The sequence below is a fragment of the Chanos chanos genome, chromosome 13, assembly GCF_902362185.1.
Source record: "Chanos chanos chromosome 13, fChaCha1.1, whole genome shotgun sequence".
NCBI classification, from domain to species: Eukaryota; Metazoa; Chordata; class Actinopteri; order Gonorynchiformes; family Chanidae; genus Chanos; species Chanos chanos.
Window position 1 is genome coordinate 18,932,705 of NC_044507.1, and position 14,792 is coordinate 18,947,496.

At 40.8% G+C, this 14,792-nt stretch overlaps 1 protein-coding gene across 1 annotated transcript; it reads left to right on the top strand.

Annotated features, from left to right (window-relative positions):
- The first annotated feature begins 2,606 nt into the window (after window positions 1–2,606).
- On the top strand, window positions 2,607–11,511 carry mafk (v-maf avian musculoaponeurotic fibrosarcoma oncogene homolog K). Its single transcript, XM_030790639.1, has 3 exons — window positions 2,607–2,641; window positions 10,731–10,809; window positions 10,945–11,511. Exons 2-3 carry the CDS (start codon window positions 10,765–10,767, stop codon window positions 11,377–11,379), a joined length of 480 nt encoding a protein of 159 aa, XP_030646499.1. The 5' UTR covers window positions 2,607–2,641; window positions 10,731–10,764; the 3' UTR covers window positions 11,380–11,511.
- The last annotated feature ends 3,281 nt before the right edge of the window (window positions 11,512–14,792 follow it).

Consider the following 14,792-nt stretch of genomic DNA (forward strand, 5'->3'; position numbering starts at 1 on the left):
GCATACTACTAGATCTTACCACTTCACCAAGTGTGTCAATGCTACACCAAACAGCCAACTTGTTATATAATGTGTTTTTGATACATATTTCGATGAGGTCAGTGGAATGCTTAGTCAGTGTTCCAAATATAAATCCCATGTCACAAGGGAAGTCTGAAAAACTGCTAAAGTATTTTGCAAATGAACGCTTTCACACAAAACCACTTAGGGGCAGATATGACTCAATGTTTTTCAGTGTTATTGCCTAGCCCTAAAACACTGGGATTTCTTTTACTTACACAGATTTTTATACATGATTATATTTCTTCCGAGGCTAAATTTCTAGCCTCGCCAAAACTCGGCATAGAACGAACTGACGTATAATGCTTCTCATGAGATGAGGTGAAATTCACATCTATGTAATTTGTGTGAAAAGTAAGTTCGATCGTGAGAGTCCTACAGAAAAACCTGTTATTGTCGATATTAATATATTTCTGTGGTCTTTCATGGTCCCACTATAAACTTCTCTACCTAATCAATCTTTTCATAACAATGATGGACCTCACTGCACTATGTTTGATCAACACTGTATGTTTTTTTTTTTAAAAATCATAGATCAAATGCATAATGATGTTATGTCAGAAAAAAAAATGTGAATATAATTGTCAACAGTTTAGTCTCGTGGGATATTGAAATGAACTGCAGCCAAACCTTGTGCACAATACTGTAAAACGCTCTAGATGAATCGTAATTTTTATGAGATCATATCAACATAATGATTGCTGCATCACTTCAGACCAGGAAATATGAATCATTTCATTGTGAATACAATATAAATGGCTAGACTGAGGAGCACATGTTCAAAGCAGAAGAGCACATGTTCAAAACAATTATGATGTTGAATTTAGAAAAGCTTTTGAGTAAAACTAATTGAAGTAATATTCTTGCCTCATTGACAATTATGCAATGATTTGAGGACAAATGAACTGGAGGAAAACGTTGAAAATCTATAAATCTCTTCTATGTGCGATAGCAACAGATTTAGAGATGTTTCAGGGAAATCTCTGCACCAGAGAAGCCACCCAGAACGCAAGTGTAAATGATTACTCACCAACTCATAAACCTCAGTTACTTTCAACTTGTGCTGTAGACGAAATATCCGATTACAGCAACGTACAATTAGATCCATATGTCCCTTCTGAGCAAAATACATGTGTGTTGAGTCACCCGTGTCAGTGCTCTTGAACAGAAAGAAGGGCAAAAACGAGCAACCCCTGGACCTATGCCCTGACGGATTGCCTGAAGTCTAAAAACGTTAGTCAGTTCCTTTGGAAGGAAGTTAGAGAAAGCATCTGTGCAAATCTCATTTTACAAGGAGAGTTTCAGTAAAAACAATATGGAAACCTAACACGGATTCAAGAGAAGGAAACTGCTCTTTTTTTTTCTGTGTTTCCACGTTGCTGTTTTAATTCCACACAAACAAATCTGTTGGGTTTATTATGGAGTTTTAGCAAGTCTCTTGGATGTCAAATTAGACGTTGTAAGCCTGTAACAAAATCCAGCATTATACAGCTTCCTATGACAGGGCTTAGAAAGCTGCAATAATAAAATTAAGAAGACCTTTCAGAAGAGAACGGTAATATTTGGTAAAGGGAAACAAAGTCCTTGAGAGATTTGTATACTGACAGCACAGATATTTGATAGGTTTTAGATCTGGGGGGTTTTCCAGAAAGTGGGTTTAGTGAAAACTTAAAAGTTAGTTAACTCAGAACAAGTAGCAAACCTCCAAATAGAAGACCCCTGTGGCTTTCTTTTGCTGGGAGAGTGAAGTAATGAGGCTCTTCTAATAGGAGGTTTACTACCTACTCTGAGTTAAGTTTTCACCAACCCCGCTTTCTGGAATACCCCCCTAGTAAAATTCGTGTTTATTTATGTATTTATTTATTTTCCGTGGTGACTATGTAAATAGAAGCCGGAAGGGAAATAGTCACTTCTCTGTAGGCTACTCTAAAAGTATAAAGACCCGTGGACAGAGGGCGCTGTTGGTTCCTCGTGTCATGAGACGGAGCAATTTCTGACAAACTTAGATAACCCTAATCACGTCAAGTGCTACTAAATGTTAAAGAATGAAGAAAACTGTTTTCGTTTCGAAAACGGAGTGTACGCCCTGGTAACAGTGCATTTTAATTCCGCAACACCACAAATGATTTAAAAGAAAAAAAAACACTTTCGAAAGTATTGTTGTTTTTCAGACTATTTAAGAAAAACTGGGGTCCGTTATTCTCCCTGTATTGCGCGTGCCTGTTTCCTAAGTGTATTGTAAAATTCGCACCTAATAGATTAGTTTACCAACTCTCCAAAAAATTCTCTAGCTGCATCTATTTCTGGCCTCCACTAGTTTCCCGCCTGGCTGACGTCAGCAGAAAGTTATTTTCATGAATGGAGGGGGCGGTCACGAGGAATTGGTGACGTGAGTGCTTGCGGAAGCAGAGAGTGGAATGTTGATACATTGTTGTTGTTTTGTAGTTAATTTAGTTCAGAGTTACTTTTCGCTTCGATTGCTGGACACTTTTCTCACTTGAGAAGAAGACACATCAACCTATTCCTACAGGATACTTCGCAAAAATAAACTCAACCCCGTCAGTAATTCCGCGTTCACAAGGTAAGGTGTACGAGCTTTTCTGGGAGATGTTTTGAAATTCCTATCGAATATGCTGATGTTCTCATGATGACGGATCTACGCATGAAGCCTGCCCGAAATGTACTTGTCGACATAGCATTATTATTTTCCCTTATTTTCACAAACTTTTGAAGGACATGTTATCAGGAAAAACAGAAATAAAACCAGAACAACTTTTCGGCAGTATTTAATGTTAAAAAATAGTTTATTCGTCATCTTAGTTTGGACACGTGCGAGGGGTTGCGTCGATTACTCTATCTGCCACAAACTTCTCCAGATCATTCCATAACTTTTAACGAATGGGAATCCCATTCTGAGCGTAGACGGCAGTCTCTTGGTTTTATAAAACTTGTTTTCTAAAATATTTCGCACTGTAGCCCCAAAGAATTAACTTGCTAAAGTATGCTCGTGTACAAATTATTAATTTACTTGTCGTCCGCCTTTGTGTGAATTGTAATAATTTTGCATGAATTATACTTTCTCATTCATACCACAAGCCCCTCGCTAATCTTTAATATTACGACATAAGGAAACAACACGTGGTCAACGTTTAGAATTCTAGGACAAAGGGCACTAAGTGTGTAGCCCACCATGAAGAGAAGCGCCAAAGGGGTCTACCCACAAAATAATCGTGCATTTTCTGCCAGTAGTGTAAGAACAGTCTTTTCAGAGATTTGGCGTTTACGCAATATCATTTCAGTCTTGTGTTACAGAGGGATATGCTGGAAAACTGAGAGTGACGTTATGTCAGTCTTCAAAGTAAACAGCGCCTTGGACTCGCTCTGCCACAAGCAGATTCCAGTACTTAGCATTGTTTTTCAAAGAGACGGCTTAAGATCAGTGCCAACGCTAAATAACAGCCGTTATGTGCCTTTTTTGTAAGTCTGATTTCAACGTCATCGAAAATCCCGATACAGTTGGATATTAACAGATGTAACTAAATCACAAGTCAGACTAAGTCTGAGGTAAACTTTTGGGTGAACCAAGGAGATCCATTTGAATGAGTCAGCCCTTCCAGGTTTACGGCAATGAGTGAAAGCTGAGATAACGACTATATACCGGTCTGAAAGTGTCCAAAGGATTTAAAGGCTTAGACTTGCTCCATTTAAACAGTTTATAAATCTCTACCTCTTTTTTTTTCGCCAAAATTGGTCAAACTGAGAAGTACTGGTCTATATTATGGTCAGTTCTGTCCAGTTTACTGAGTATGTCATGTATTAGACCAAGTTACGCCCTCATAGGAAAGGTGAGTCATAACTGGATAATGTGATTCATTTCCACCGTGTATGATAAAGTAGTTGTTAGTAGCCACTCTGAAATTGAGAAAAACATAGCTGCTAATATTTGGTGAAAGGGCAAAACAGTCCAGTAAATTTAAGCAGTTATGTAACATGAACAATGAATATTTTTAAGTATTAAACATGACCATCTATGGACAATTGAAAGGAGTGTGGACTATGAGCTTGTGAAGGAATTCTTGCATGCTGTCAGAATGATACTACTGAAAAGTTGTACCATTTCGACTAATTTGGCTGTGCTATGTTTAGCATCAACATCAGAAAAATGTCGGAGTGGAGGATCTCCAAATCAGGACCAGTGACTATATATTAGGAAGGCCGCCCTGTAACGGCCAACAGTGAAACCCTAGCTGTCAGAGAGCATGTCTCAGCTGTAAATCTGAGGTGGCATAATTTTAAAAAAGCCTGTTGCTGGGCTTGAGATTAATTCTTAGCCATTATCCATTCTTCGGTTTACGGAATGTGCTGTTAGCGAAGGGCATGAGAAGATTTCATATTTTGGTGGTGACTGCATGCCTGGGGGGGGGGGGGGGGGGGGGGAAATCAGGTGATAGGTACCATGTACTCTCATCATATCAGTGACCATGGTCATATACACGTATTTAGACATATACATATATGTTTTGGGGTGGAAAATCTTGGAGGAGGCGTAATTCGTCATCTTGTCGCTCTTCTTATACTGTAAGCGTTTGCTCTGTGACCTCCCCTGTGGGCTAGTCTGAGTCACTATTGATGTATCTGTGGTGATGACCTCCTACACTTAGTGTGTCGTCTGCATGCTGCTTTTAGAAACACAGGGGAAGTGCGTGCTCAGCTCCATCATGAGATGCACACGTGGGAGAGTCACCAAAGTGAGGTAGGCGGTTTTTTTGCCATCTCTCTTGGCTGTGACCTCTGAAGCCTCGAGAAAAAAAAAAAAATCGCTTGGGATTGACTAATGCAAGGCTGGTACCTGTTAAGTGTGTTTATGGCATTAAGATTGGTGTTTTATAATGCTGTAAATGAATTGAAATTTGAGCCTATTAAAAGAGCAAGATAATGTGTCACACTCATCTGAAAGGGTTAGATCTGAAAAAAAGAGAAGAAAAAAAAAAAAACTGTGGTTAGGATTGCGCGTCTGACTGACGCTTACAGTACTCTGTGCGGTTTTGCAAGGAGGCTTTTGAAAGTGAATGAAACGTTGGTATTGGTTATTGACTCAGAATGAAACAACGGGAAAGTCCAGAATCAATTGCCGCAAAACAATCCTGAAATTTTAAATTTAGGAGTTAAATTTTGACCAAGGCTGGTATGGTTATGTACAATGGTCATCATGACACAGTTGGGCTTAAAGAGGAAAATATGAAAGTGTTGGGAAATGCCTGGTTGCTGAGGAACTATTGGTTAGCATAAACACTATAAAGTTCCAACCAGTGAAGTGAAATTTGTTCATTATATGAGTTCCCAAGGAACACTCAGAACTTATAAATGAATTTTTAAGACTGTATTAATGTCAAAAGTATTCATTAATGCTTCTTCATTAGAGTGTGTGGGATATGAACTGGCTCCCTTCAGCTCCATGGGAGTGTGTACCACACACCACCAGGCAGCACCCAGCCCTTTCCTGCTCCTCTTCACCAGTCTCTGGATCTGAGAGCAGTGACCTCGTCACGCTGTGGTTTAGGGTGTGGACAAAGCTGTCTGGTCTGCACAATATTCATTTGGGTGATTTGGTGTTTTTTTTTTTATGAGTTAAATGTTCCTGATGTTGTTTCCCTGTCTCATCTTCACTGGCTACAGAATGATGTCTGAGAAATTGTCCAGATGTGCTAGTTCACATTACTGAGGAATCTGTAAGGCAGATGAATGTTTCAAGACAGTGAACACATATGCAGAATACATTAAAATATAAAAAATATTTTCCTCCCCCAAAGATGTTGGTGTCACATCAGTGTTCCGTCACGTATAAACAAGTCTTTGAACTCAATGAATTGTGAGACAGTCTAGGAAATGTGATGTTACCTCATTTTAATCTGAGAGATTTTGCTCTGAGAGATTAGTAGCGGAGTGAAGGCTTCACAATTGTACATTCTGGACGGGTTTGTCTTTGCTTTTTGCATACTTAACATTCCTTCGAATCCCTGAGTCCCTGGTTGGAAAATAGCTGCGCTCAGATATCTCTACCTCTCCTCCCTATCCGTAAAAAGTTCCGGCGGTCACGCCAGCCAGCCATTCCCAAGTATCCCCGTACTTTTCCTTCCGCCCCGCGAAACAACGGGATTTTCCAGGAAACGTCAGTTTGGGAGGGTGTGATTCCCTGCCGCTCGTCCTCGCTCTTACCAGTAAACAGCATGACTCACGGCTCAGCTATGCTCTCCATTTCCTTTACATAATATCCCACCAAATGCACTGTGCTGTAGAAGCAAATGGGCAGGGGCTCCTAGCAGACAAGTCTCCATGCTTTCCTGTGAAAACACAACAGACGTTACCAAAATCAGAGAGAAGCTTTCTCACATACTAACTTAGCAGTTGACCATGAAGTGGAACATCATGTCTGTTTCAAGTTGAAGACAGACTATTAACCAAAGGGGAGGGGGGGAGAGAGAGAGAGGGAGAGAGAGAGAGAGAGAGAGAGAGAGAGAGAGGGGCAAAACAAATAGCTAAGACAAGCCATTGCTCCATTTATCACTGGAATGCCAGTGCCCTCCTCTTTGAAGTGTTGTTTACCTTAGCCAGAGGTCTTGTGTCAGTCTGGCGACTGTCATAACAGCCTCTGAATTTGAATAGTTACTTGACTTCTAAAACAAGGTAGACTCATATTTCGCACTCATCATCAGTAGCTTTGAATTCCATGACAGGGCTGGGGTTTCGAGACTTGGCTCTCAGACTGTACGCCAAAAAAAAGTAACTCAAATATGCAGTTACCCAGCCATTAAAATTACTCAGTGAGGTCACCAAAAACGTCATGACTAGAAAAGCAAATGTCTGTAAAATTCAGTAAACATTATGACTTTATTTTGGCTAGAAGTTTGATAGCTAGGTTTCATTTATGTGGCCTGTATGAATTAAGTCTTTGAGAAAAATTAGGAAAATGTTGCTATTGCTTTTATGAAATGCTTATGCACGAATACCTCTGATATTACACTTGTTTCTGAGGAAATGAATAACGTCATACTTAAGGGAATATGAAGTAAAAGAGACAGAAAAACTGGTAATGGGGAAAGACAACTCAGCAATGTTATCTTTTTGGCTTCTTGTTGAATTTTCCAGTTAGCTGCCTGAAATGTATGTAAAAATATTTCAAAATGACTTTAGGGTTTGGGGGCGATTGTGGGTGGAGTGAAGGGGGGGGCGGGGGGCGGAACCCTGTTTGTCCACTGAATGAACCGACAATAACGTTGTCAGCCCCCTTCAACACTCATGGAGTTTTGGCATGATGACAAACAATCTTATGATGCCCCCACCGCCCCCCCACGCCTGCCCTCCCCGGATGCCACTGACATGTCATATTAGAACAGGGCTGATACAATCATCCCTCTCTCTTGTGATCAGCGAATAGTTTCAATTCTGCTTGTGCTCACATATCCTCTTACTGTTTCACAATTAGTTACACAGCGAGCAGCAGACTGGTCACTGTTTATTCCTCCGCTCTATTTTTAACCCTGTTTATTGCCATTGCTTTTTTCTCATTGGCTAGTAAACCAGACACATTTTAAAATGATGGGGGTGGAGTTAATGGCTTTGATTTTTAGTACTATTTCCCTATCTCACTCTAATACTATGAACGTTATGCAAAAGGCATTATGTATACAGCTTTTCAAAATGGAAATTGGGGGGCCCCCTTTCTTTTCTTAGAGTGTGTGTGTGTGTGTGTGTGTGTATGTATGGGGGGGGTGAGGAATGCAGTTCTGTTATCCACACTTCAGAGACCCTCTCTGTGCTCCTCTCTCAGGGCCACTCCCACTGACATGTTTTCTTTTTTTTTACTTTTTTTTTTCTCCCTGTACTTACTCTAGAGAAAGAGGACTAGTGTTCTTATGGGCTGTCAAATGCATCCAGTCAAAGGCAGTGCTGAATCGTAAAAAATGTATCCGTTGTTCTCGTGGAAAAATGATGAAAACGGGGCTTCAGCCTTGGGAAATTAGAACCTTTCCTCTCCGTGCAGGGCCACGCAGGAAAGAGGGGGGCCCCGTTAGGTCACCCCCAGCTCCAAGTCCAAGTGGAGAGAGGACCACATGCCGAAGGAATGTCAAGGAAATGCGTTGTGTGTGTGTGTGTGTGTATGAGAGCTGAAAAGCTGGAGGCCCCCATGTATGGAGAGGGAGGAATTTTTTCCATTTGAATATGGTGGTCCTTTCCCCTGGAAAGAAATCCAGAGTATCCCCCCCCCCTCCTGACGCAGCCTGTTTTTAGGGAATGCTTTCTGAGCCAACTCACTGTCGAGGAACCTGCTTCCTTCTCTTTCCTACTGTTCCTGCGTCATCTGTCACATTTCTAGTCTTTCCCCATAGGGATAGTACGGTTTCCCATGTTAAACCAGAGAATATTTCTAGAACTTCCAGATGCAATTGGACATACTCATTATCAGACCTGCAAAACAGATCAACAGTTTGAGCGTGTAAACACACAACCACAAAGCGTGTAAACACACACATGATCTGCACAAACTCCTTTGCTTTTGTTGTGATTGCCGAACGCTTTAAGAGAAATAATATTTTGATGAGAGCAGTGAATAGTGGGGTCACTGAACAGATGTTATGAATCGAGACTCCGATTATTACTTTCTTTCTTTTTTTTTCATTTGTTCATTTGTTATTTTGTTTCCTGTGTTGCCTGCGTTATCAAAGCAAAAATAATCTGAGCATATCTGTTCTACATTACTTACAATACCAGAACAATAAGATGCCCAGAGGAGGTCCGGTGTGGTTTTCATAAAGCAGACCACTCATGAGTCAGTTTGAACTTTGCACTGTTACCAAAACCAGTGCATTTTCTACTATTCCTAACACCTGTTTTTTGGTAAATGGAGATAGCTAGATCTCATACGTCATGGAATTCATCACAAAACTGCTTTGGTAAACTGGATGTGCTCTAATTTAGTTCGTTGCCAAAGGTTTCTGAGTAAAGCCAGTAGATTCTGATGAAACCTAAATTATGCGCAAGACGGGAGAACTTGGAGGCCACCTGCATCAAACTCAGTCTGCCCGACACAGATACGAAACATGATAAGAGCGGATGTTTTTCCCTAGAATAAGGGATTAACATCCCAGAGGAAAAATTTAGATAATGACTCTCACTCCAAGATAATTGTCGGTTGAAAGTTGTAGTTCACATCGGCCGTACTAAGAATATGCTGTTTATTTCTAAATGAGGTAGGCTATCACTTATCGGTTTTCCATTTAAATTATGTTGTTGGCAGAATTTTGTGTCAGCACAGTGAGCTAAATATATCCGGAGAGAGTTAAGTAAGGGCATGAAGCTAACTAGGAAAGCCCAGTGTAACAGGATCCAGCCTGCTGGCCATACCCCTTAAACCTGATAAAGCACATTGTCTAAAAGCAGAAATACAAGCAGTGACTGTGTAGGGGAAACTATTCCTGTGTGACAGTACCTTCTGGAATTTTCCATGAATCTGCTGGAGATTTAAAGTAGCCTACTGTATAGCCATAACTCAATTAAAACTTTTACCTAATAAGACGTCCTATAACACATGGCTTGTGTGTGTGTGTGTGTGTGTGTGTGTGTGACAACGTTATACTCTGTATTTGGATATGTTGAACCAAAGATAGCCTGATGGTGTTCAGAAATAGAAGCTGCTTGTTAAGCTCAGAAACACGCTGTATGAAATCTGTTCAGGTCAGAGAAAAACATTTATCAGTTTATATTTTCGTTACAACGCGCCATAAATAAATTGATCCATCCGTTCAACTGTCTTTCACCTTGCCGTCTTTTTTCTTATCAGTCTCATTGGATGAAGTGCATTGGATCGTTTCAGAGTGAGCTACATAGTTTTTTACTCTTGACATTATCCTCTGTGTGTGGCAAGGTTTCTGAATGAAGTTTGTTTACCATTCAGCTGATCATGTGAGCTGTACTCCCAGTAGCGCTGTCTCCATGGCAGCAGAAGCGCGAGGAGTTTAACTGTACCTCATGTTGATCGATGCTTTCTCATTTATAGCTTCTCTGTCAGTATTAGCTGATACCGTAATAAACTTAACTGTAAAACCCTCTAGGCTTAAACATTATCAAACACAGAGGCATCTGCATGGACACAAACAGCAGGTAGATGTGTTTGAAGGGTAGAACTGATTGTCAGACAAACCTGCAGAGGGCTTTACTCGTGAAATGGAGTCGCGAGCAAGCATGCCCTTTCCTAGATTAACAGCGCCAACCGTGAGTTACAGTGAACAGGGAGATCTTTTCCGAAGAACGCCGCGGCAAAAATAGCTTGGCGTGAACGGCTAAGTGCAAAGATCAGACGAAGCCCCATGCTGAGGACTGACCTGTTTCTATTATTTGCTTTCTCGCAACGGTCTAGTGAACTACATTGTGAGAAGTAACTGCATGTAAACAGGGTGGCCCCCCCTCTCCTACGGTCAGTTTCCCTGTATGCTACTGACACCTGTAGGCCAGTACTCAGAACTGACAGTGAATAACTTCATCTCTGCAGTTTTGAGATCATTTTAGAGACTACATCAATCTTCTGTCAAACTTATTTGCTCATCTCTTGTTTAATGTCTGTTCTGTAGCTCAAATCCTCTAAGATACATTATACCTCATTCCTCTCGTTACAGATTAATTTCTGAGGAGTTCTGGCCAGTTGTCTGTATGCAGGGCATGACGACTAATTTTAAAGCAGGCAAAGCTTTAAAGGTAAGGTTGTGTTTGTTGTGCCATTGGTCAATGTATTTTTAATTGGCCTCTGCATTTAGTAGGTTTAGAGATCAAACCTAAGGTAGTGTTCAAGCTTGTGCCTTTTGGGGGACTTTTTGTTTGTTTGTTTAACAGGTAAAGAAGGAGGTGGGTGAGAATGCCCCGGCGCTTAGCGATGACGAACTGGTTGCCATGTCGGTGCGGGAGCTCAACCAGCACCTCCGCGGGCTGACCAAGGAAGACGTGGTGCGGCTGAAGCAAAGGCGGCGTACGCTGAAAAACCGCGGATATGCCGCCAGCTGCCGGATCAAACGCGTTACACAGAAGGAGGAGCTGGAGCGGCAAAAGACGGAGCTACAACAAGAGGTAGATAAGCTGGCCCGAGAGAATGCCAGCATGCGGTTAGAGTTGGATGCTCTTCGTGCCAAGTACGAGGCTCTGCAGTGCTTCGCCCGGACTGTCACTCGTGGACCCCTCTCTCCCGGAAAAGTGGCCACCACAAGTGTCATCACCATCGTCAAGTCGGCCAATCACAGCCCCAGCTCCGCCCCATTCTCTGCCCCGTCTTAGTGGGACGAGTTTGCTGGCCCTGTTCTACCTGGTCCAATTTGGATGTTATGCCAACCCAAACCCACCCTACCCATACTGAGAAGAGGCTCAGTAAATGAACTTTGGGAAGGGTTGGGTTGCTGAGTTTGTGTGATTACTTTAGGCTGCATACACACACACGCACACGCACACACTCACATTCACTCTCTCTCTCTCTCTCTCTCTCTCTCTCTCTCTCTCACATACATGCTTTCTCTACATATACATTCACACACACTTTTTCTATTACTCTATATTGTCTGTGCACTGTGCTCCAAACCCCCAGCACCGGCAGGGCACACTGCTCCTCTCTCTCTCTTTCTCTCTCTCTCTCTCTCTTTCTCTCTCTCTCTCTCTCTCTCTCTCTCTCTCTCTCTCTCTCTCTCTCTCTCTCTCTCTCTCTCTCTCTGTCTCCTGACCCTCACTGAGAATAAGCAGAGGAGAACACTTTTTGAAGTGTGAGATAGTACTTGACTGTAACCTGCCCTGGCAGCAATGGTCTGTGACAGCTCTGATGCCTGTGGTATCTTGCATTTACATCAGAGATTGAATAATATATATAATCGCTCAGTAACAGTATACTCTATGTATAATCATATTATAAATAATATTTTTGACAGTTATTTTGACCTAAGTCTGAAGAAAACTGACTACATTTTTGGCATTTGTTTGGAAGAAACATTCTGAGATTATTATTTCTTCTTTGCTTGCGCAACGTGCTGATCTGTAACTCTTTTGCCTGGAGGTAGATCTCAAGTTTATGGTTCAATTTTCCTTCTACTCTTAATAACTACTCATAAAAGTATTTTAAAAATGCTTCAAAGTAAGTCTTAGACTGTATAGGACAACTAACAATTGAACAATAAACAAAAGAAAGGCGATAGCTGGTTGTACCTTAGCTCAGTTCAAGGTGTAGATTAATGCAATATCTATATCTGAACAAACCTTTATCCTCCGTGAATCATTACGGAACTGATAATTCACAAGGAAACAAACCATAGGAAAATGGGTCAATCTACTCTGACTCAGCAAATGATTAAAATAGTTATGTGGCACTTTTTAATTTTTTTTTTTTACTGTTTAACAACAGTATAAAACCACACAAAAGCACTTGCAAAACAGATTTACAAATAATGTAAAAGTTATGGAAAAAGAATCCCGAAATACACTCAGCACCTGGGGGAAAAAAGGTGCTTGCGCGATAATGCTGGAGGTGGAGCTTGCGATCGGCGTTTGATCGTGTTTAATAGCTTAAGGTGTTGCCAGCTGATAATGTCTGTTAAGGGGCACATCTTTGATATTGGTTATCTTAAAAAGATAGGCACTTGCGTCTTCTCTCTGATCTTTCTCTCTGAATACCATTTAACATGGTAGGTAATCCATATTGGATATAGCAATTAAAAGGGGGAGCCATTTTAACAAAGAAATGCAATTCAGTTGTTACCTGTATATTACAGACTTAAACTAAAGACTCAGTTTTAGTTTCAACGCGAAAAAAGTAAATAGAAATTGAAGCTCCCCGATGAGACCTTTACCACTTATCCACAGACAATTCCGTCCGTTCGTTAAAGCATTCCTATTGCTCTGCCATCAGCGAGTGCCACTGCCGGTGTTGGTAACCCTGACGAAATGTATATTCCTTGCAAATACTTTGATATTTTTTTTGACACAGACTCTTGGGTACGGATAATCCTGATGGTTAAACTTGATGTCCTTTTTCCGTATCACGCCGAAAACTGATTTAACACAGAGGCGAGAATATAAAATGTAAAGGACTTGTTGATATTGTTTTTGTAATACCTGTCAAATAACCATGCGGTGGTAGCTGAAGTCAGGATTATCTCTAACCTAAGTGGCTATGACTGTTCCTCTTGCCCTGGTGGGAATCCTTCTTGCTGCAGGGGGGTGGGGTGGGAGGTTGGTTTGGGGGGTGGGGGGTGGACTTTGCTGCTGTGTAGCTCACCAGTAGCCCAAACAAAAGTGGACTACTGCTGAACTCCTGGCTTTCTCGATTCTTATTTTATATTTCCACTTATGTTTTGTATGGCTGTTTATTCCCAAATGCTAGAGACTTTTTTTTGCCCTTCTGTGTGTTGTGATTACTTTTTTGATATGTTCCCTATGGCGTGGAATATCTGGAAATGTAGTGATGTTGTCATCTTCTACTTCAGTACTTTGCTTATTGAACGTATTTTGTCTTTTAATTTTCAGCTCAATAGTCATTTCTCACATTTCCCCCACCAAATATCCGTTCTTTTGAGTGTGTAAACAACGTATTCAACTCATAAGACGATATGTTAAATTCTTGATTGTGCATTTATTTATCAGCAATTCACCCGTCACGCTCTGTCTGTGTTTACTGTGCATTGGAGTAGAAAGCTCCCCAAACAGATGCATTTTTTAGATTGATTCATGATTGAGATCGTAAACAAAGTGTATAATTCACTATCCCTGGGTTGTATTGTGTGGATGTGAATCGGTGAATTGATGGTCAACATTTCAACTATCTGTTTCAAAATTTCTTTATTCATGTCGTCTTTTTGTGAACTCTTTATAAATGTGACCAGATAGTGCTTCATATTGAATTTTATATGGGGCGTATATTTAAAAACAAAACAAAACAAAAAAACAAAAAAACTACAGAGGAACCAAAAAATGGTCCTCAGACAACTTTTCTGTTGTGCTTTTTAACGACACTCATCCCACCTCACGGGCTCTGTGTAAACAGCTTAATCTTTTCAACAGGAAAAGTTTGAGGGGGAAAAAAAAAGATCCTAAATGTGCTTTATGTAAACTGAACATTTGATATGTACCGTCAAATGTGATGCAAGAATATGACAAAACAGCTCTTTCTGTGCTTTATACTGACCCCTTGTGGTGATCCTTTGAAATGCTGTGAACGAATTGCGAGAGACTCTAAGATTCTATTTACTATGTTCTGTGCACTTACAACTTTGTGGTTCTTCTGGGTTTTCTCGGTTTCTCTCATCTCAGCTACTGCCGAAGCCATAAAGCGTCATTCAGAATGATCAAATACGAAACCAGTTCCCTGAAATAGGCTGAATGTAATCACTCAGTTCTGAGTCCAGTCAGGCCCTGTTATACTGGTTTTCCTTTCCTTTTTTTTTTTTTTTGTAAAGAGGGCCATGCAGCTATGTAAACCACAGTTTCCCCGGTGTCAGGGGGAACATTGGCCAGTTTGCAGAGATGATAGAGTCACATTTAAAAAAAAAAAAAAAGTCGAAAAATGCAGGAGAAAGAACGTTACCATCTGTTTAACCTAGATCTTTATGCCAAGAGCATAGTAATAAATCTTCTGGAAAAACAGTACACGCTTCAACATTATTATATTTTTTGCTCAGTTACAGTTTTTACATTTAACTCCTACAGACACA